At 32.3% G+C, this 25,756-nt stretch overlaps 1 protein-coding gene across 4 annotated transcripts in view; it reads left to right on the top strand.

Moving 5' to 3' along the window:
• Positions 1-6,691: 6,691 nt before the first annotated feature.
• Positions 6,692-25,756, top strand: part of LOC114124553 (dual 3',5'-cyclic-AMP and -GMP phosphodiesterase 11-like) — a 75,355-nt gene continuing 56,290 nt past the window's right edge. The window contains exons 1-2 of one of the 4 annotated variants that reach the window (XM_050203393.1): positions 6,692-8,109; positions 16,485-16,547. In XM_050203393.1, coding sequence (XP_050059350.1) covers positions 7,965-8,109; positions 16,485-16,547 — 208 coding nt within the window. In that variant the 5' untranslated portion in view covers positions 6,692-7,964. The remainder of the gene's footprint in view (positions 8,110-16,484; positions 16,548-25,756) is intronic. The other 3 variants (XM_050203394.1, XM_027987844.2, XM_050203395.1) reach the window with 3 other exon arrangements.

The following is a 25,756-nucleotide window of genomic DNA, read 5'->3' as shown; positions in this document are numbered from 1 at the left end:
ACCCATGGGAGAAAAAAACATATATTATATTATATATTTAATATTTTTTATCACTTCTATATTACGATATTATTATTTATTATACGCCATTCATTTTTAAAAATAACATTTTTTAATACGAGTAGTAACCTGGTTACAATATTATCCCTCATATTATAAACGGTACCTGATTAAAAAACCTGAAATTTCGACATCGGTATGAATGCTACTAGAACACTAGGTACTTAAATAATATATTATTACTCGTTTTTAACCAATCATCAACGTAACATGTTCTATAATAACTAAAATATTATTGGATGATTATGCAAAATTTAAATACTAAGTATACACTTTTTTTTTTTTTTTTTAATTAAAAAAACGATACACGTAGTATTCTATTACACGAATGTAGCAGATAGTTTTGTATTGATAAATAATATAATATAATTACGATTCTGAAAGATTATCATTCAATTTTTATATTATTATAGGGTAAATTGTATAATGTCTTAAGACAATTAATTAATAGTTCAATCATAAAGAAATTCAAAAGGTACCTATTATTTTATGAAAATTAAAATATAAGAATCTGTTTTGTTCATTGTGCCATATCAACAATATATATATATTATATATACTATATAGTAGTATAGTCAGTATAGTCCTATAGTGTAATGCGTATCACATAGTATAGCCTGTCGGGAGTTAAACAATGTAGATTTATGCAATTACCATATTATGTCATGTATAATACAACACACTGTATATACAAGTAATATGAGCGCAGTAACAATTTAAAAAAAAAAAAAAAACAATCAAACAATCAAACGTCGTATTAGATGTAACCTATATATTACTAATAATGATATCGAACATAAAATATGTATATAATTATACCTATACGTATATTTGTATGGTATTTAAATTATTATTATAAAGTATGTAACATTATTTATAGTAGCGATAAAGTACCTATAGAGTTTTTATAACAATTAAATTTTAAACTTCAGCATTAGCATAGCGATGTTTAACCATTATATAGTTTTCTAAGATATTTGTGATAAGTGATAACCGATAAGACAAGTAACGTGTAAAAATAATTTTTAAACAAAAACCTACTACGTTGATACTGTTGTGACCTATACGTTGTTTTATACTACATTATTCAAGGAACTACCTTGAGCTATATTCATTTCAATTACTATAGTTATGTACCTATCAATATAAAAATAATATAATACATTCAATAAATTTATAATACATTTAACCATATTAAAGTGTTATTCCGTGTTACATGTGATATGCGGGATATATTATGCGGGGAGTGTGAATGATAATATGTAAAAAAAGTATGCTAATTCCTACACGGTGAAAAAAATAATTTGGTCGTCGTATTTTCATTTGGGTAAAGATTGGTTTTTAAAATTCAAAAAAATATAGGTTAGCATAGGACAATGTAAGAAATGGTTGGCGCATTTTATTGAACTCTTTTTTCAATCTAGAAGAAATGGAGGAGGGTTTACAAACTATTTTATTGCAGTGAAACCCGAAATAAAACTTCACCAATAATCGAATTTTGTAATTATTACTCAAAATACAATTTTGCATCAAATAATAGTATTTTTCCATCGAAAGTATTAGCGCGGTCATCTTCTGAGCGGACTACACGTACGACGCATTTGAAAGTGTTCATACAAAATTTATATAGGTATAATCTATAGTTATTTGTAAAATATTTTTAAAGTTACTGAAATTTTAAATTTCTTCTTGATCAATATGTATAAGTATGAGAACTTCAACTTTTAACATGTTAAGAATAAATATGAATTTTTGATTTTTTAAGACAATTTAAAAGTTTTTAACCTGATATTAATTGTGTTGAAACTTGTACATTTTTTTACCTGTTAGGTCTTGTGTAGGAGCATTATGAATGTAAATACAGTCGGTGTAAGGCGATTGTAAGCTCCGTTAGAATACCAGTTAAATAAAAAGGTCTTTTGTAAACTACGTCAGTTTTATATCCTTACCTGAAATGGGTGAATAGTAACACCGCCAATGTTAAGGATTTCCCACATTAAATACATTGACATCTGTTGTAGTGACAATATTGAAATTGCTAACATTTATAGGTAATAGTTTAATCATTTTAATGCGTCGAATAATTATGTAAAATATTTTTAAATAATTTTTTCTACAAATTGTATCATTTGTATCACATCATTTTAGTCCACAGTTCAGAATATTATAAACAAAACATATCTATTTATTTTATGATTATAACGATTATTTATTATTCGAGTTTAAATATATATGTATATAATACACATTACAATAATATTACATATTTGACGTGTTTAGACAATTAGGTACTGTTTTTATTTTTAGATTCTGAACGAAGTGACGAATGTATTGATTTTACAATGATGTGTTTTTTTTTGTTTTTGTGTCTGTGAACATCATAACTAGTCGAAATAATGCTTCAATTTCAAACTTTGGGGGTGGTTTCCGATGGAAAAGTGATTATCCTTGGTGCATTATATAGGTCAAAAGTAAACATTTTCCAACAGTTTTCAAAAAAATCGAGAAAAACAAAAAAAAAAGTGACGGAAAACGGGAATTTTTACGCAAAACCAGTTTTCGACCAAATCGATTTTTTTATATGGTCGTAACTCAAAAACTAATCACTATAAATACTTAAAATTTTCATCACATGCTTATAAAAGTACTTGGAAATTTAATATAAAGTTTCTCATAAGTTACTCTTATATACTAGCTGATTTAAAAATTATAAGAATACATAGGCACAATTTTTTTTTAATAGCATTTGAAATTCAAATATTGACAAAAATTCGTCAAAATCATGAATATTTGCAAATTATTTTATAGGTATCATTCATAAAAAAATTTGCATAAGTAGCTTAGAGTTGAGAATTCAATACAAGATTTTTCATAAGTTTAACTTACAATAATTTTATAAGAACCTAAATTTTGGTGTATTTAGGCCATTAAAACATAAACCACTTTTTTCACCAACCACTGGAAATTATATCCTAGGCTTACAAATCATTTTTGTTCAGAATCGTTTTTCGTATACAATGATAACTATCATTGGATTAAAATTTAATACTCCTATAATATATTATAGTGATCCACACGACACCTTATGTACAGCAGAGCGGTACCCACTTACCCGTTTTTTTTATTTATAATTTATATTAGTTTAATTCCGCGCGTTACCAGTTTTTTTCCTAACGGAGTATACTAAACAGTTACTTATTTCCGCTTATTTATTTATTAGTAATAATAATTAAGTAATAACTAATAAGGTACCTATACTTAATATATTTTCAGAAGATCTACAAAACAGCATATGCATACATTATCTTTTATATATTGGATATACTACCTGGAAAGAAGGTATTTGCATTAATCAATAGATAAAAAGACATGTATTAAATGAGTTTGTGCCGTTTTTTGTTGTAGAATACTATGGACCATTTGGGTGACCAGGAATTGTTTCACAATGAACCTTTTTTTTCAAACGTACACTGTAATTGAGCCATTACAATTTAATAGAATACGTAGGTATGAATACATAAAAACCAGGAAACGAACTTTTATTCAAAGAATTTTTTTTTCAATGAATTTGAAAAATCTGTATTGTATTATTTCAAAAATAAATTTACAATTTATTAATTCTATGTATACTTAGGTCTAAGTTTTAAGTTTTATATTGAGTGTTTAATTTTTAAAAAAAATGCTAAAATTATACGTACTTACTACTTAGGTACCTATATAACTTATATTTTTAGAATATATACTTGATGTATATAATAGTACCTACAGTGTCCACTATCTATGTTCTGAAATAAACATTTTTACCCGACATACAATGTGACAGTTTCCCAGATAGGTATAATGTGGCAAAATTACCAAGTGCCCGTCCGTACACTTCTCAGTCCAATACATATGTATAATGTATATTATATTAGTATACTCTATCTATTGTAAGTCACGACTCGTGACCTATACGTATGGCAGGCAATATATAAATCAACTATAAAAAAATGATTGGAAAATTTTTGGTATTGTTGGGGGAGGAAGGTATAACCTCCTAATAACCCATTAAATATGCCACTTATAGTAATACAAATTAAAAACAATAATGCATTTCAAAATATTACTTTCAGCTTTTCACTTTTATAAGTATCACTGTCCACTAGTAATACATTATTTTATTTATAAGTATTTATTAAAAAAACAAGATAGCGTCGATGTAAAGCTAGCGGTTCCGTTGTTAGCTCTCAAATGCGGGTGACCACCTGGGAATTATTTAGCAACACACATGCCATGATCCTGTATGTCCTGCCTAACCATAATCGTCAAAATAAAAATAATATCTAACTAAAATATCTACTGACATTATAATAATATATTATATTTTATGTGAATAATATCAAATATGAATGTGTGAGAGATGCCGCCCTAGAACAAAAGTCCCTTTTGCAACTGCGTTAATCCGTTCCTGCAGTGTACATGCACGTAGTATATATCACTCGTATGCACATTGCTTATACAACAGGTACTTGCATTTATTTACACAAGCATGTGTCTTGCTTCGCTAGTTTCTATTCATTCTAACAGAGTATTGTTTACGTAGCTGCGTTTTATTTGTACAATACATTTGAAAACAATGATAACGCATTAAAAAAACAATTCCCAGATGAAATCAGTTTCTAAAGCTCACAACTTTTTTTTATATTTTAAGTTACTATAAAAATAATAACACAGTATTTAAGGATTTGAAAAATGTGTTAATATATAGTTAGTATTGACTAGGACCTAACTATTATTAATTAGTACACACAAGCAATATAATACTATTATATTATAATCATGTATATGAACTTAAATACCTAAGTGTTTAAATTTTAAAAGTTACAAAATATTGGCGATTAAAAATATAATATGTTATTTGCACCATTGAAAAAACACGCAAAAACTATAATATACAAATAGTAATAAGTATCTAATAACAGTATTTACCATTAATTGTCATATATTATCTACAGCAGAAAATATTTCAACGGAGATTTTGATAAAACCTAATTTCAAAACAGAGCCTGTGATTTCTAGAAAACTGTTACCGTCTCGGAGACTCCGGAGACTGCCTAAGATTGATATTTTGAACAGAATTATTGGTATTTTATCAAGCACGATATTTATTATTTTATATTGTTGGAAGGCAATTACACAAATGTAAGTACTTAGTCTTGTTTATCAACAACGGATATTCATTTAAAATATAGATTTATATTTTAGTGAAGTGATAATATGAATCATAATCGATGTTTAAATATTGCGTCACACTTACATATTACGCAAAAAAACATAAGTGTAACTGTGTAAGCATTATTTTTGGCCAGTAACTTATCATCGAGTTTTCTTACTAATACAATTTAGGATAAGTTATGTACATTTCACATATAGTACACATGACTTTATACCAATTTATTTACTTTTAAATATTAAATAACCATAATATACCTAGGTATTGACAAAAATATTGATGTTTTATTTATTTTGACATTTTTAGATGGTAATAATTTGACAAAATAGGAAAGCGGTCTATTCGGTCTAACAATGTTTGAAATCTTTTTACTGACCGACAAAATTCCATTTCAAAATAAGTATTTTTATGACATAATGTATAATAAATATAATATAATAATGACGTGTATGGAAATCAAACATAAAACGTATTATGATATAATACAGTCAATTATAGTACGTCGCATTAATTTATTGTACATAAATATAATACATGGACTTCGTGCCTTATTCTTTGTACAATTATAAATATTTAATTAAATTTAACTTATTGTATAGATGTAATGTATAGGTATCGAAGGTGTATTAAAGTATTACAATTAAACATTTAACATGGAATTTCATAGTACAATTATTTCGTTAATAATCTATTATATAATTGAAATAATATCGTTTGGCGTAAAAAAATTTATAATCTTTTTTCTCTTTTACAACCATACCCATAATAATAATATAATAGTATCAATTATCGACCGTTAGCTAACCGTCACTTCTAAACAAGACGTAGGTATAGGTACTAAAGTTTTGGCGGATAGTTGAATATTAGTGCGTATAAGAAGTCGAGGTGCTTACGATCGCACAATTAATAAAAGTAGAGACTTTTACAGCGGAGGCGGACTAAAAGTACCAAAGTTCGATTCAAGATGGCGTTTGTCAAAAGCACACGTAAATCGAGACTCCCGTGTGCCGATTGATTCATCTCCAGAAGACGTAGTTCGCGTCGTTTGCCGAATAATAATGATGGACGAGCGCCGGCGATCGACGCCGACCGCGCCGTGACTTTATAAATAATAATATATATGTGAAGAAAAAAACCTTTATTAACGGGTATTAACGCGTCGCGTACAATAATAATATTAATAATTATTATTTATCGTATGGAATATTATTATATTATATCGCAGATGGACATCGCGAGTTGGCCGTGCCAACTGGTCTCGGCCACCGGGAGCGGTCACGTCGCCGCCGCCGACCGGATACACATTTTTATAATGATAATAATATTATTAGCACGACCGTCTGGCGGCGGCGGCGGCAACAGCTGAGTTCCCTCAACCCGACGACCGTGCCGCTGTTCCGACGACTCGATCAGCCTGTTCGTGAAAACCGTCGTCGTCGTCGTCGTCGCTGCTAAACGTTTATCTCTCTCGTCCGGCGGATTCGACAGCCGCCGTCACACCCGTACGTCCCTCGGCACCCGTCCCGCCAGCGATTTGGTCACGGCCTCCCCCCCCACTCCCCTCCCGACGACAGCGGTCCGCCGCCGCCGAGCCCCACCGACGACGGAACGCGGGCACCCCGAGCACGAACCGGCGGCGGCGGCGGCGGCGTTAGTGGGGGGGCCCGCTCCTCCACTCGTCGCGGACGGCTATTGTGACGCGGCGGCGGGCGGGTGGAGGCGGACGAGCGCCTCCGTGTGTGTGCGCGTACGTACCGTACACGTAGTCGGCACGCACACACAGATACGCACACGTTCGGCAGCGCCGCCGGTAGTATTGTGCAAGTGTTACACGCACACACACATACGTTAATGCGCGTAAAACACACGCACGCACACAGTACGTCCGTACTCGGAGTTCGAGCTGAGCTGACGTCTCCCGAACGACGATTGTGATTTTCTTCTAAATTTTTTTTTCGCCTCCCCCGACCCACGTTTTTCGTGGGTATTTTCAAAAAATTTTTTTGAAGTTATACTTCTTTTTTTTTTTTAAAATTTTTTTCCCATTCCGCTAGTAAATCCCCATCATCGTCGTCGTCATTTGATTATCGAATTCGTTTCGAAAAAATCACGTTTGCGGTCTCGTCGTAGTCGTCGCCGCCGTCGCCGTCGTCGTCGTCGGTCGCCATCGCCGCCGGCACGTACTGCTGCGCGACAAGTGCGCGGTCCACGACGTCCGCCGCGGTCGGCCGTACGCGTGACATTACGTTACCGCCGTCCACCGGCCGCCGTCGTCGTTTCCGCGAGCGCGCTCGTTCCCCGTTTTCGTGCGCTCTCGTCCGCGCTCGGCCCCCGAAAATCGGCGACCGTCCGCGCGGAAAACGACCTGTGCAGAGGAGTTTCGTAATACGTCACGTCGAACGCCACGCTGCTTTTGAAAAAACTACACACACTCCTCGTATATTTTAATAAAAAATCAAATATCGAAAACGTAAATTGAAAAAAAAATAAAAAAAAAAAATCGCCACCGTCCGCCGCGCGACGACCGTAGACGCGAGAGCGGGCGCGCGCGCGCGCGCGCTGGCGCGTGTGCGGCACTGACACGCACGGTCGCTCTGTGCGAGAGGAGCCGCGAGAAGTGTAGTCGTTGCTCCCACAGCGACGACGGTGACCGCCGCGGACAGAGAGGAAACGCGCACATTCGCCCACGGCCATGGCGGGCATTCAACAGGTCAGAACCGGCGCGGACGACGGCGTACGCTGGACGCAGACCGTCAGCTCCACCACCGCCGCCGCCGTCGCCGTCGCCACACCCGGCACCACCAAGAGCAAGACGCATCCGCCGCCTTTGCGCACAAGTAAGCCCAAAAAAAAAAAAGAAGTTTTCGTTCGCTTTTCGCGCGATTCCGGTTCGTAATTATTATTGCGTATTTCGAATATTATCGCGATGTCGTGTTTTGTAGTTAACGCACGACCGCGTTGATAAGCCGCCACCGATGTCACTGATACCGCGTTAACCCTGCCCATGCGCAACAGGTCGCTGGCGGTGGTGTAACCGGTGGCTGTTGCCGCCGCCGTTATCGCGACAGCGCTATTATTATTATTATTGTTTAATGGTAGTTATTAGCAGGATAATATCGTGTCACGCGTTGTCGGACACCGCAATGAGAATAGAGTAATAATAATATTGCATCGTATATGAAATTTTTTTTCGCACTGACATTGGCTTATTTAATTGTTATTGTCGTCGCTGTATCGCCATCGCAATATAATAGGTATTATATTATTGTTTATTATACGAATCGACCGATCGCCGCGACGTTCGACGTCAATAAAAATATTATGTCCGCTACGTATACTTATATACGCATCACGTACTTCGTACGTATATCTTGTAAACCGTCGTTGTCGTATCTCGTTCTCGTCGCATGATGCCACCGTATTAATTATTTACGTAATCGGTTGTTTTTTACTACTTGTTTTTCACGCGAACGCACGCCGTCGGTCGAGTAGGCACTCGAAACGTGCGAACCGGCGATATATTATTTCGCCGTCTACGTTAAAAAAATATATATATTTCAGATTATCTTGCGGTTAAATCCTTGCCGCACTGTCTGCCGTTATCTCGAGTCGCTCCGAAATCTCCGAATCACTACAACGCGTCTCTATACCGGCTAATGTACGTTTAGCTGATATCGACGTAGTTATAATACGTGTAAAATGGTTTTTATAGATACTTTGTAGAGCTGAAAAGAAAATCGAGCCGTTCGAGAGCTGCGAGTATATCTCGTACCTACGCAATAGTCGTATTGTACGAGTTTTACGAAAACAAAACCATCAAAACCATGACCGTCTTTCGACTTATCGCGGCGTTTCCACTTTTGATTTTCGAGTGATTCGATCGTGTTCTGTGGTGCGCTTGTGATTCGGATAAAAACCTCTGCAGTCGCGTTCCACTTCGCGTGTCTCGTGATATTATTCGTAAATCCTTCCCGGTTCCCATCCTCATTGTTTGAAAAAAAGGTACCTCACAATCAGGCGGTTATTGTTTCATACCGATATTTAATTCAATGATATTATACTGTGTACGTATATTATGTTAAGCGCGGCACGCGCGCACGTCTGCGCCGATTTTTTTCTTCTACGATTAAGTATAAAAAAATGTGAGAATTCGTCGGGATCGCGTCTGTGACCGCGGTGACCGAAATGTGTAATCTTTGATGTGGAGTCAATGAGCTCTGCGCACCGTTTACGAAGTTTACGATATTGTGAACCGACACACGGTTATCGTGAAAAAATAATATAATAGTTGTTCATACTTCAAATACGTCTTATTACGCATGGAACTTAAGTCGTGTGTATTTGCTATACTGGCGTTCAGACGGTATTGTGACATGTAACTTATTATAGATAGGCACACATATTATCACAGCCGAAGTACATAATGTACGCGATTTGTTGTCATTTTATAATAATTTATCGCACCACAACCATATACCTGCCGAGCCGTGTGTATGAAATAGGTAGGGTACACTATTGTTATACGTCTTTAAACAGCGTTTCGGATGTAATATCTATTCCAATACCACGATAGTGTTTTCTGGGTATTTTTTAGTGTCAGTATGTCTATATTAAACAATATCACGCGTCACATTGCGCGCTCACAATGGGACAATTAATTTTAAAACAATCGACATTCCACGGTGTGCAACGCGCGGCCGTTTTATATTATAAACGAAAACCGTTTTATAATAAGACCATTGGATTCCACACCGCAATCGCAATAGATATTATTACTCGTAATAATAATATAATATTATGTAATCTCGTAATTATATATTTATGATATTATCGATCCAAATGAAAATTATTCGCCATCGACGCCACGTACACTGCAGCAATCGTAATTACACGTTTGCCGCGGGGTGTCTGCACTCGGCAAACGTGACGTACTTGCCGGACGACAGACCGAAAAAAAAAGAAAAAAAAGAAAAAGAAACATTTGTCCTAACCGGCGGTGTTCCGGACGATAACGAAAAATAAAACCATACCAAACTACATACCTGAGTGCGGTATGAGACCGAGAGAGGTTCAACAATGAATACAATAAAATAATTTTCTATAGAATAGCGGTGTGCGCCTTCGCCGTATATACGTAGAAGAGTTTTACAAAATTTGTAGTGGTGGCATAGAATCGTATAGGTTAAGCAGACCCCTGTGCCCCTCTGTGCGGTTAATTATACGCTTTCGACGACAAAGAAAAAAAAATATTAATTATTTTATGGCATTTATTTTAAAACCTATTTTTTTTTTAACTTTCTTAATTCACCAAATGCTCCGGAATCTGAAACCAATGGTCTTGAAATATATTGTTAATTCTTAGCCAAATTTTCACTATTCGCGTTTATAAAAAGAAAGTTTGCTATAAGCAGAATGTATAGATATAGTTACTATGTACACTACTGGTGATAATTAATTGAGGCTTAGGGTATATTATATATTATCTGATGATTTTTGTCCACTTCTTTATTTGGCATCAATCTCAAAACCGACTACTTACAATTAATAATTTTACCAATGTAATAATTTCTGGTATTTCTAATGCCTCAAGACTTGAGATCTGTTGTTTACATTATGTATACATTTTTATATGTGTAGTTTTCAATGATATTTTAATAATTATGTCTTTAATCTTTTATTAGCATATTAAATAAGAAATATTTTCAAAATCTATTTGTACGAAATAATTCTTAACGTAGATTAATTACGTAGCTTTCTCCTTTTCACTTTTTTGTAGACTAAAAAACTTTATTTTGTAAGGGTCAGTAACGTTGCTTTTTCCGTCTGTTCGCTTAAACCTGTGTAGTGTTATATATATATGGAGAGAGAAAGAGAGAACCGAAGCAGATTATCGGAACGACGAAACGTGTTAAAATATGTAATATATTATAATAAACTAAGAAAATTATGTTTAGTTCGTCGTTATGTTGTCGCGTCGTCGCTACATAATATATTATTTTTATTCAAACGCGTGGGTATGATAATTATTATAATACTGTGCCGGTTTATAAATTTCATTATATGTCCTTGAAATGACCAAAGGGCAGGATTCGTTTGGGCTAATTAAAAAAAAAAAATACAACTTTTTTGATACATATAATCTTGAATTATATTTCATAGTCTGTAAAAAGATAATAAAATATACTAAAATATATTAACTATTTCATTCGAATTTGCCTGTGAAAAAAAAAACAATTAATATAAAATACGATATTACTTAGAGATGATTGATGGTTTTAGAGTATCTTCACGGACAAATCGGAGTCGATGTATGTGTATATTTCTCTGTGAACTAATTCAACCGAGATGAGCAAACCGCTTGTTGCGGATTTAGAACTTTGTGTATCTTCGAATGTGGTTAAAACTATTTCTTAAACATTTCGGGTGTAGTGGTATCTCTAAATACAGTATGAAATTTCTTCAATATAGATCGAGTAGTTATTGAGTACATAATCTATAAACATACATTAAGTTGTATATACATATAAAATATATTATATATGAAAATCTCTTTAATTTATAAAACAAACAACAACTTATGTGTGTATAAACAAAAAAAATTTAATCGATTTTCACGGTCTTAAACAATATTCATGTGTGGTTTATGCATATAAAAGTTTGAAAGCAGAGCTTTGAATATTACTCGAGTTTTAAGCTATATATGTTTGCAAAATTTAATGTTTATTGGACATTTGTTCAGTAGTTTCAAAGTCTATACCTACTAAGTCCTATACAACTAAGCACGAACATTAATTTCTATATAATTATAATTAGTACTGTTCATTCAATTTTACATATTATAATCAATAATATTAGGTATTTTATAGTTAAATATGTACCTATAATTAAAATTAACCGACTATCACTTCTTATGAAGATTATTTTTCAGTCATTGTCCATCAGACTAAAAACATACAACTCACTTCTATGTTCTGTTTTTATACTGAAGCTATCTCCTTAACAATATTGTTCTATAATGGTTTTAACAGATCAAAGTTATTAATTTAAAATTTGTAATGGTTTAATCAAATTATTGAATATTGTTTACCTATTGTTTATGCAATATATTTTTATATTTTTAGGGCCTGTTTTGTTTAGCTATTAAAAATAATAATAGCAATATATAGATACAAGCTGATAGGCGTAGTATGATCTATTATATTACTATATAATTTAATAAAGACAAATAATTTTTTTTATTAACTTACTAATGATCAATCATCTATTGTCGCAGAGCGTTGTGAAGTTAATCGAGGCGCGACGCCTGAGTAATGAACATACCCGCGCAACCCTATAACGTTCTTCTGTTTGACAGAATACTGACTATAAGTCCGGATCGGTGGCGCCGTGAATCAAATAAATAATGATATCAACGCTATTACGCATTGTTGCAGTTACATTATGCCAAAGAGCGCGTAGCGTGAGATACAAATCGACGATAATGAACGATATTTAAATGGGTATTTTACCAAGATTTTGTAAATCCGTCTATGTTTGAATGTATCAAATTCAAAATGAAATGACGACCATAAATATGCGAGTGGTACCTACAATTTATGTCTATAAAGCAAAATCTGTGAATATAGGTATAATCGTTGGTGGTCGGAGGTGATCAAGACTAGTTTTTCCACTGTACAACATTATAATATAATATATGATGAGAAAACTGTTAGCTATATAGATATTATGGGTAGATTAAGATTTGCGGACGACAGTGCAACGCACTATAATAAACTACACTGTACAAATACGAATTTGTACGTGAAACACGAAAAAACCCAAAACTGTAAAGACGAATACACGCAGAGAAGCAACCTTAGTAACCTTTTCATAGGAGTGGTGATTGTCAGAATACGGAACACACCAAATATTCATTCGACTCGAATACTGTAAATATTATATTCGTCTATAACGCAATCCGGCCGTGAGTGATTAAAATCCCTCTGGATTTTGGTAAGAAATATTTTGGAAGGAACTAATTGAACGCGTCTGTTCTTGAATTCCAAAGTAAGGTCCTATGTACATATTATATTAACACTACAAACCATGGGATCGTCGACCACATTGTTTACGGTATAATCTCGACGACCGGGTACCCGAAATATTCCTTGTTGATCATCTATTTTCTTTTCTTTGCGTCCTTTCTCGCCACCCTTCGATTCGCGCCACCTTCTAAACGGACAAAAATAAAAAAATTCCAGTGGTTTTCAAAATAATCGAGGAAAACGAAAAAACAGTAGTTTGTTGTCGTTGATATAACTGATTTTTATTATTTTTTTTTTGTGTAATTCAAAAATAAATAATTGAAAACCCTTGACATATTTTCATAAAATATTTCACGAGCATCATTTACTACACATGATGTTATTTTCAAAATATTTCGGCTATTTTTGTTCTATATAGATATTTAAAATTTTCGGATTTAATATAAATAGGTATATTTGTTTTTATTTTAATTTTTATAAGATTTCAACTCTTTAATATTTTCGATTTGTTTTAGACGAAAATTAGGTCGATCTAATCTATTGCTATTAGTAATTGTATAAATTAATATATTATATTATAGAAATGGATGCTGGCTCTAAGCAGCTCAGTGCTCCGTATGCAATGATTGATCATTGAATTCAAATATAAAATATCGATTAGAGTCCTAGATAATTACGATGTACACTCGAAGCCTATTAGGTATACTGTAAACGACTTTCTTGGGTTTTTAAATTTTGTATTAGATTATAATAGCTATATTATAATGTCATTACCATGTTTATATCCAATCATCGATGCGGATAGGGTTACTTCAATTTTATCAATCTTGTTTAATAAATAATGCGCATTAACCTTATATATTCTACAATGTGAATTTGAAAGGCGTTTATACCTTGTTAGCTATTAAGCTCCTAAATTAACTTAACTTAATGCGCATTAACGATTGCATTTAAATGATTTGTTATTGTATGTTTAATAATTAATACAAACCACTTACCACTTATTATTAATCCCACTAAAATTATATCCAAATAAAAGTCTAAAGGTATGGTGAAGAAATTATAGAATATTTTTTAAAAAAAATGGAGGTAATGAAAACGACAAAAAAATATTGAGGAAAATTAAATGCTACGAATTTGTTAAATTGATTGCTATAAATTTCAATTAAACTATAAAAATTTTGTTATATCAAAAACGATTTTGTGAGTGTGCATTTAACTAGAAGACAAAATATTTGTTTTGGTACCCAATACTATAGTATGCGCCGTTATCAATATTACTTTCCTAATTCTTCAAATAAAAACTGCCTATTATAATATAGTCACTATAGTCACTGATAATCAGTAACACTGATCTCGTAGCTTAGCATAAAAGTGAAAATATACGTTTTTTCATGGTAATGAGACAGTGTCCGAAATGGTTGAGTTTTTTCTTTTATTATTTTTTCACGTGGTTCATCGATGATTCTCTCTAGTATAAGCTGTCTATGTGTAATAAATCGTTTACCGCGCGTATATATGTGACGATTATGAATATTTATTACAAAAACGCAAGATATTTTTATGAGAAGTACTCAATATATACATATAACAATTTTGCTTAGCGTGAAAGAATACATAAAATTATTATACATCTACAAGACAACGAACAACATAAATGTGGACGTCATTTCACATGTATTATACATGTATAGCGTTATATATACGGTTATGTACGACCTCAGAAAACATTGAGCGTTAGTAATATATATATATATACACATACGAGAGCATATAATAAAATAAAAATATATAATAATTTCATTATTATTATTATTTTTTAAACGCCCAACGAGCTCTAGGCGAGACCGCATGGCTGGTTAAACTTGGTCATAGACAACCATGTTACTGTATGCCAACTTTCCTACTGTGTAAAGTGGGCGCCACGAGGGCGCCAGCTATTTGTACGCGAAAATATGGCTTACGATAGTCGTTTTTTATTATTATTGTTTTTTGTTATTTGCTTGAGTAAAATTATGTGTAGACCAAGAATTTGGGTTACGTTCTATGTATATACGATCCTTTCACTCATTGATGAATTTGTTATTTACATAATGATTCATAGGTTATACAATATATATATATATATATATAGTTTAGCTTTTTCCTAAATACTTACCCGAGTATCACTGAAGTTATCAGTTGTTATTTAGTGATATTATTCTATTTATTCTTCATCTTCGTGTTCACCAAATATTTGTTTTTATTTTTTATTTTTTGTGTCTATATATTGTGTTTGTATTATTACTATTTAGATAATTCGTATCTAGTCAGCAGGTAGGTGTTAGTTAAAATTTAAAATATATATTTAATAATATATGAGTATATATATAATATTATGGTATGTATACGTAATGACTATCTGTATTAAATTATTTCATTTGGTAACTACTTTTTAGACTACATTTTAGTGTTACTATATACTTACTATATTTTGTCCTTAAATTTGTTTGGCTTCTTTGCTTTTATTTTTAATGATGCAAGTTCGCTAAAACTTGAATAAGATTAAACTAGAAAAAATACTGAAAAGAAAGTAGGTAGGTAGGTAGTATAAAATTAACATTTAGTTTATAACTTATCCTATTATATTTTTAATTTTGTTAAATTAATTATTTAATCTTGAAAAGCTTGAATTTAAAAGTTTTCACGATACTTAGTATAAGTAATTTTTCAAATAAATTGTAATTGGTACCACCAACGTATTTTGATAAATTTTCCAATTTGTCTTGTTAATATTTTTATTTAGAGATGCCAATTGCGTTTGAAAATTTGGTCTCCATTTAACATATTTTACTATATCGTACTCTATATTTATTATTTCGGGATGACGTTTTTTTCTACGTTATCGAAATATGAAGTCGTACAAATGAGTGACACATTCCATCGACGGTTACTAATTATTTATTGTTAACTCTTGCAGCGCTACTCATATGTACATGATTTTATCATGGTACATTGTACTGCAACAGTTATCACTTTCTGACAGGACATTATACATACGAATTAAAACAGAGATATGTGTTTTTTTTAAATTAATAAACAATAATAACGAACCTTTTAGAGTTCTTACAATTTCTATAATACGCTTATTTATTTATACAGATTATTTAAAAACACTGCTATAATAAATATATTATATTATGATCTAGGCCGGTCAGTCATCGAGGGGGTAGTCCACTTTCGTTTTCGAGACAACCAGCGCACACTAACAGGTACAGTAACTTATATACCTACAGATGACATAATATTTTATGCACTATAATACTAAATACATAGTACCTACGTATATATTGTTTGTCTAAAACCTTATTCGGATGATAAATTCTAGGAACTACGTACGTGATTTAATTTTGTAATGTCGTATGCGGCGTGTATATCGGATGAACAAAATATATTATAAGTCGTGACTATATACTGAAAATATGCGTGGATGTGTAACGATCTTACTGCGCAGTCAACGACGGGTGTAACATAGGGTAGTTTTGTGCGTTGATGTACCGTCAGCTTTATATTACGTATATGAAATATTATGATGTATATTGTACACATAATATATTTATTGGATTTTCCGTTTATATGCAAATATGTTCGCGGGGGCAGGGAGTAAGGATGATATAAGCACGTACTTGGTCCCTATATGACTAGCTAATATATAGACAGTTTTATAGAGAAAAAAAATATGTTTAAGAAGAACGAGATGGTCTGAAGGTAGAACATAATATTGTTATAGTCATATATCGTTGTATAGTATAGTTGTGGGTCGTTAAATAAAAGACTGTGGTTTTGGGTAACCATGACCCCGAGTGATATGAGGTCGTATATACGGTGCCTATATATACGTATTCTTAAATTGTCATAATTTTAACGTCGTCGCCACGTATATACCCTGGACCCCCTAGGTTAGCGCACGATAAAACAGTTAAAACTTTAAACAATAACGTTGCCAATTTTCTAAAACAAAAAAAAAATAATAATAATAAAGAAAATCATAATAGTATAAGACAGTAAGACCAGTAATAAATTTAAGCACTTATTAGTTATATTTTACAAGAGGTCTTTACTTTTTTTGTTTTACGATATATATTTTCCGAGAAATATTTTTGTAGCATAATATTTTTTAAGAAAAATAAAATCTACATTTATACCATTTACCGTTTATCCACAGTGTCCTGTCTATATTTTAAATATTGGCAACGCCTACTGTTCATTTCATTGATAGACTAAATATTTTTATAAATATTAATAATAGTTCACAGTTTATAAACATTTGAAGTTAAACGAGTGGCGCAGCGTATCCTTCTATAATACTGGTACCTACAACTCTTCTCACAAAAATGTGAAACTAAAAATTTGGGTCGCCGTCACAGCCGTAGCATGTGGTCGCGGTGTTCTGTGAATTCTTTGAAAAACTCAATATTGCCCGAAAACGAGCTAAAAATATTAAAAAATATCACCCTGTATACATTATACTGTTCTGCAGCCGTATGACGTCAATCCGACGGCGCGAGGACAAAATATATCAATGCACCGCGTATATAATACTATTGAGACGATTTATATTATCATCATCATCGTCTCTCCGTTGTTCTGTCGTGCGACATTGCACGAGATAAAATTCGCCGGCACATACATAAATGCATAATAATATTAATATAATATAACATACTGCGTTCAAATATTATACAAGATCTCAGTGCTCGTTATATAAGTCCGTATGCGCATTTTAAATGTACATAATAATACGTGAATATATTATTATGCAGTACTAATGCACTGCACTGTATACGTATAGTGCTGTTGTACGCGTCGTATACTAAATAATATAAAGCGTATAATTATTATTATTATTGGATTGTGTACAATATCCGTGCGACAGGGCAAACAAATTGAAAATATTCACGAAATACGATGATGATTAATTAATGTAATATTTCATTTAATCTTACACACGCTGCACGTGTTGTATGTGTAATATACCATTATCCGGATACGACGGGGTTGGGTACAACATCGAACGGATATGAATATAATATAACGTACACCGCGTATAATATCATAACCCGTGGGCCGCAGTATAGCTATAAATTAATAAACAGACCATAATAATAATAATAATAGTAATAATAATGATAACAACGACAATGACGATGACGATGATGATGATGAACGATGATGAACTAATCGCACTAATACTGTATAATAGCGCGTATTATAATGAATTGGTTATCAGCGCATTATAGACATTTGCACTCCATCATTCGTAAATACTCGTATATCTATATAACATATACGAATTAACGTCGTAATATAATATTTTAATAACGTCTATACCTACCTAATTTATTGTGTTCGTATTACCTACTACCTACCCAATACGATCGTAGAAACTACGTACTTTTACACGTGCACACGCGCGTACAACACGACCGTTGTTTAAAAAAAAAAAATAAATAAATAAATAAAAAATATACCTTCACATCTCGACTGGTTACGCGCGCGCCGACCACTCTTTGCGCACACCGACTTGAACGGTATCTGCAGAAACGTACGAATAATATTGTTATTATCATCATCATCGACGGCATCGTGCGATCTGTCAGTGCACACGTCATACGGTTGGTTATGAGTATAATGTGTGTAGGAATCACGATGTCGTGTTTTCCGCGGATTTGCACACTCGATCCGTCCGTGTTCGGTCGTAGGTATTATAATATAGGTAGTATTTTTTTATTCGACGTTTAAAACCACCGCCGCACGACTACCGTACGAGCATTCGTTTTGTTTTCATTTATCATCGTGTAAATCGTTTGTTTATCGTCGACTCCGTCGTCGTATGTTTTTACTGCGTATAATAAAAAAAAAAACACGAGCGGCAGGTATTATTATAGGTATATGGTGCTCGTGTGTGTAATTTCGTGTATAATGCGACCGACTACGAAATGTATCGAATCGAACGACGGGTCCGTCGTAGTTAAGAGCTGCACACGGGGGACCCACATTCTGTCCGTTATATAATCTAAATAATTACACTATTATATACCTACATATATATATCGTTATAATACTCGTAACCCATAGGCATTATGCGGGACAATGAAAATTTTTTGATACTGTTTTTTTTTCCACCTCGCACGTTAGACGAATCCGTGATGTTATTATTATTATTGTTCATGAAACATGACCTAATTAACATAAAGCCCACCGATATAGTATAGTAGGTATAGTAGTTGTGATGACGGTGGTGGTGGTGGTGTTGCTCGTGGTCGGCGGTGGTCGCAGTAGTCGTCGTCGTCGTCGTCGTCGTTGTCGTATATGTATTATACGTGCGTATACAATCGATATACATTTAAATATATGCGAATTCGAAACGTCATAAGTCGACGGATTATTCGAGGGGGATATATTATAATCGAGGAATTAACCGAAACTCGTATATAATATGTAAAACCACGAGGGATGGCTTAAAATTATTGTTTTTTAATTATTGTAATACTCATTATCCTTACGATTGTGCGCACGCTAAAATCCGGTTGTTGAATGAATGCGTGTAGATTACGAAATGGAGGAGTAGAGAAAAAAAAACAGATGCTATGTGGAACAAATACGTTTTCAGCAGCCTTGATGACCGCATAATGATAATATATACTAGTGAAAAAAAAAATTTAATAACACGTGATGTTTGATCAAATTCATTACACGGCGCTTTCCTTAAAAAATAAAATAAAAAAAGGAATAAAAAACGTTGGCATCGTTCCAAGTTCCTCCGACAGAGGGCACTGATGTCGAACGCTATATATATTGTTATTATGTTAAGCGAACGAAATCATAGATTAAAATATATACCTACATAATAGTTAGTACTATGTTTAACCTATTACGAAAGGGTCTTAAGAGGATGTCAGCGCACCTTTTTATTTTTCCTCTCTGCGCACAACATAACGAATTTGTGTTTAATAGAACCGAATCGCGTAGTTAGTCTTAGTATTATATCAGACACACCGATTATCAAATTTAAAATTAAGAATGTTTTCTGAGTTCTTATGTTGGTCTTTTTGCCGTGTTTCAATTTTAAGATATGAGGATTTTTAAATCACAACACTTTACATAGGTACTCATATAATAAATTGAAATACCGTAGAAAAGCCAACGCAAGAACACAGATAATGTTCTTAACTTTAGGTATAATAATAATAGGTCACTCTAATACTAACGCTAACTACACAAGGTTTGTTAAACTAAACATGGAAATTTTACCATGTTACGCATAGAAAGAGAAAGAAAATAAATGGTGCACTGACATCATGTTATGAATTTATTCAAGCACCAAATATATTATTATTATGTAAAGTGGACGAAAGTTTTGATTAAAATATGAAATTACGTCACACGTTGTGTATTTAACATAATATTATAACGAAAAGATTTGAAAATTTTCATAGTTCACCTTATCACTAAATTTAAATAAAATTCGATATTCGTGTCAACCGTTTCAGAGGTGATTATGATGGGGAGAAAATAAAATTGACTTTGGATTGAGGTCATTCCCCCTCTCGTGTTTTTTCACACGAATAACTATATGTACAATTTAATATAAAAAATATAAGAAAATTAAATAATTTATCACTTAATGTACCTATCTAAACTGTTTTTAAACATTTTTTATTTAATAATAATACTTATTCAATTTATGAGTATAGTGGTCATTACGTATTATGTTTTGTTTTAAGGTTAATTACATTTATAATATTTTATGAGAACGAAAGGACTGCTGTAATATTTTCATCGATAATACTTTCATTCAAAGTGTTGATGGTCTGTCGAACTTGTTTTGCGTTATTGTAACTCGACTCATGATGAGTCACGACACATGTTCTCATACACGTGTTTTGATATCTTTGAAATTCACAGTAAGTTTTATCTTTAAATTGGTGCTTTTGCATTTCTGTCTCGCTGTGTAGATATAATATTTTAATTTTCAATTATATATAGTATGTGCATAACATATCTCTAAATTTTAAATCTGATATAGAACCTACATTTCCTCTGAAAAATAAAACTTGTTATTATAAAAAAAAAAGTGCTCTTAAAAATATTATTTATTTATTATTGATCGCAAGTAAGAAGTCATAAATGCAGATTCTCGACTCTAAGTTAATGCTACAGTATTTTAGACTATATTGTATGTTATGTATAATATTATATGTATATTTCCTGATTTATTGTACGTACTGTAGTTGTGCAATGTTTTAAATTATTTATATAAATATGTAAAATAAGCTTTCGTTAAAAATATATTATTATTTACTAATATTATTATCCTTTTTAAAAAAAAAGTAACAAATACACACATACATACACATCAGTAGATTTGGTTGTATTTGCCGAAAACAGTTAGGAACTATCTGCTGTAGTCGTATTATTGTAAAATATGACGCCATAACGAATTTCAGGGACATTAAATTTATGATTGGCTGTCCTCGACGGCGATCGAAATTATAATAGTTTGTAACAGATATTCGATTTGAGTTCAGTTTTAACTTTTAATTAAACCCAGGGGGATCAATCATTGATTACTGACAAATGACAGTATAGTGGTAAATTATGAGTTAAGGGTAGTGGTTAGTGGACGCGCGCGAAGGACACGCTTTTAGCCCGGGATATGGTGCTTTCTATTATTTTTAAAATTTCGGTATTGCACCGATTCAAATAAAATAATTAATCATTCTTGGACCTCGGTATAGTTATTAAACTATTACAGTCATACACGCGTACTACACAACATTTAAATTAGAATGCAGCAACTTTTACTGATTGTAATGCACTGATTAAATTCCACACAGTACACGGTGCTATAGTATTTTCTATAATAGCTGCGTGGTATAACAGTACTACTGTGTGTTGTGTTTTACTAGAATATATCATGTGTGCGTGGTTTTTAACTCGATAAAACTATCTAAACGGTCAGGACACGATGCACGTTTTTGCGTCCTTAGAATTTACTATATACTTATCATTGTGGATAGTCTGTAGATATATTTTATATACTCACTCAAAGATGTCCGAAGGAATAATATTTTGTTTTTATTGAATCCAAAATGTTATAGGTAACGCGTGCTGTTGTATTTCAGTCTTAAAAAATCATTATTTGACCGTAATAGTTTAATTGATCCGTAACATATATATGTGCACTACGAGTAATTTAAATTTTTATATTTGGTGTAATGTAAGTAGTCGGTAGATACGTACTTATTTAGTCACATTGTAGTTCAGTACGAAGAAATTCGTACTCGTTGCGCTACAACATTATCTCTGATTTTTTTTTGCACCTGGTTTGGTACCGAGCTCACGTAAATTTTGCAGTTTTCTGTGATAATGATTTCCGTTTTGTGTTGTATTTTGTAGGTTTGATTCCATAATTTTAACTGACATGTCACGTGTGTGATGTACCTACTTACATATTATCATACGTTTTTAGTTTATTACGACGATAAAACATTAAAGTAATAAGTAATAACGATACTACTTTGGGCCAAGTTATGTTCAAAAAGATTTATCAACAAATGTATTATATTAAATATTAATAATACTTTATATTGTATGTATAATAATTGTATATTATAAATAATAGTAATATTACCATGTACGATATACCATATTTTATTCGAATGTGTCGTAAAATCATTACCAGTATAATATATAAAATTATGTAATATTTTAAACGCGAAGCTCGAGACAGTTGAGACCTAATAGTGTTATGTTTACCGTTCATCATTTTAAGTGTGATTCGGCATACATTTTCACCATGTTCTTCTTTAAATTTTCTTTCTATTGCAGTTACTCAAAATCTGGTTTTCGGAATTTCTAATTATCCTTTTAGATCAGGGGTCGGCAACCTTTTTGGTGTCAGGGGCCAAAAAATAAAAACAAATTTTTTCACGGGCCATACACTTTGTTTTGTTTACAGTTTATCAACTAATATAATTACGTAATGCGGTATTCTATATTTTTACACTAATTATAAATTGTAATCGCGGGCCGCATAAAATCGCTCAGCGGGCCGCGGGTTGTCGACCCCTGTTTTAGATCACATTTCAAAATTCATAACATTTTTCGTCCTACTTAATTAGTGTGCTGTGGAATAAAAATTCCACTTTTCGATCATTATTATTATTAATATAAACAAATCTAATAACCGTAAAATGACTATTGTTTGAATTTTGAATTAGACACATCAACATTTACCAAAAAAATTATCGACTAAATTGTCAATAATTTACAATACAAATGGGAGGTCCGGCTTCCCGTTTGAAAAACAGATAATTGAATCGCCATTAAGCAGTACAAATAATTTCAAGAATAATGAAAATATTGTCTTTTAGTAAATTTAAAAATTCCAATAATCGAAATTTGTGTAAATTCATTTTTAAATGAAAAGAAAAAAAAATGGAAATAGCATGCCGGCGAATCAACTCGTATAACAAAACGTTATTGGCTGTTTTTCTATGTGTTAGGTATTTCATTGACTGAAAATTATTATTGTACACGGACACGCGGTGACAATCGGCTTACAGCGTGTCCTACGTATACAAACATTGTACGAGTATATATTGAGTATAACGAAGAGTGAGGGCGTCAGTGTTTACAGGTGACATTTTTTTTATTACTCGATTTATTGTTATTATTTTTATTGCTACTGTTGTGCTGTTATTTCTGTACACAAATATCGATAATACGTTCGATCTGCAGCGTGAGGGGTTTGTGTCAGTGTGTGTGGGTGCCGTGTATATAATGGGTAGTGACCATATAGTGGGTATATATTATATTATACACAGTGACGACAACCTGCAATGGCTTAGTGTCTGCTGCAATGTGTGTGTTTGTATTTTTTTTTTTTTTTTATATATATAGTACAATCATGGCAATTCAATTGTAAAAATACTGTCGGCGCCACCGAGGCTAATATATATTATTATTATCGTAAATTCGTAAAGCACCTGGTCTCGGTTATTGACAACCTGTTACAAAGGTCCCAGGGGTGTCGTCATGGCGACCGTGCCGCGGCGGCCAAAATGATTCCGTTACAGAGCGAATAGGTCCATTATTATTATTGTTATTATGTAATAAATACCACTGTATTAAACACTCGCATTTGTGCTGCTGTTTCTGCTATATATACTGCCGCCGGTGTTACCTGCTGTTTGAATACGTTTCCTATTTATGAAACTATATAATGGTAATAACAATAATTTGGTCTCAAAGAGTTAAAGACCTTGATTATGGGTTCTTTAATGTTTAAACCCATTGTAATTCTGAAATTATCTAAGGCCCGCAATTACGTGATTTTCCGTCGATCGTAAAAACAAATTGTCGAGTCTTAAAAAAGAAAAGTTATTGTTCGTGAAAATCTATATACTGAAGTTTTCTCTGCAATTTATTTTTAATTCGTCTTTGTTTAATTTCCAAGTCAATAAGCGTTGTACGAAATTTTAGAAGCGTTTTTACCCAACTAAAAAAAAATTTAGATTAGAAATGAGGCAATGAATCCTACAATGATCTAACCCTATATGTAGGCGAAGGAGGACGGTGATATCACAACCATATTCGACAAGTACAAAGATTTATTGTACGACCATAGATTAATATTAATAATTTAGTAATACCAAACGTCTCTAATCGATATTGATATCAGCATTTTTTTATTGTAATTATTGCTATATAAATTATAATCGTATGTAGTCCAAATAATTATTGATTTCAATATCATCGATGATTTTATTGAATTATACATAATATTATAATATTGTATGTTTATTTGAATTATTTTCAATATTTGTCGTTTACCGATAAACCTAACACATCCTACGTTTTAATTTCATTAAGCAAAAAAAAAAACTCCTAATCGTCCATTTGTCCATTTAAATTATTATATATTTTTATCTCTTTTTACGAATTTACGCCTAATATTTGAACAATGAATAATCACTTAGACACAAGTATTATAAATTATAATATATTCATACTCTCTGCATATTCCAAGTGGCTATTTTTCGGGCCTAATGTTAAATGTCAACTGTTAAAATAACAACACGTACTGTTTAAATACTTTCTATAATCTATTTAGTTATACAACGTATGCAGAAAGCCAATATTTGGGTATTCCTACCTACAGATTTTAGTTTCCGGTCAGCATGACTAGATTTCGGTTGAGAAATAAGCCACATACAAATATACTATAATATGAACTTCAAGACTAAAACACGCCGTGTGACTTTTTAAAATGTATTTGCTTTATGTCACATTTACATTTTTTTAGTAGATATCTTACCTATTAATATTTTAAACATCACAATCGACTCAATTGGTTTACGTTACGTTTTTATTTAATGAATTTTTAATACAATATATTATGAAGCTATATGGA

Source organism: Aphis gossypii, chromosome 3 (assembly GCF_020184175.1).
Source record: "Aphis gossypii isolate Hap1 chromosome 3, ASM2018417v2, whole genome shotgun sequence".
NCBI classification, from domain to species: domain Eukaryota; kingdom Metazoa; phylum Arthropoda; class Insecta; order Hemiptera; family Aphididae; genus Aphis; species Aphis gossypii.
The sequence above is the reverse complement of the archived record's forward strand: the minus strand, read 5'-3'. Positions and strand labels throughout refer to the sequence as shown.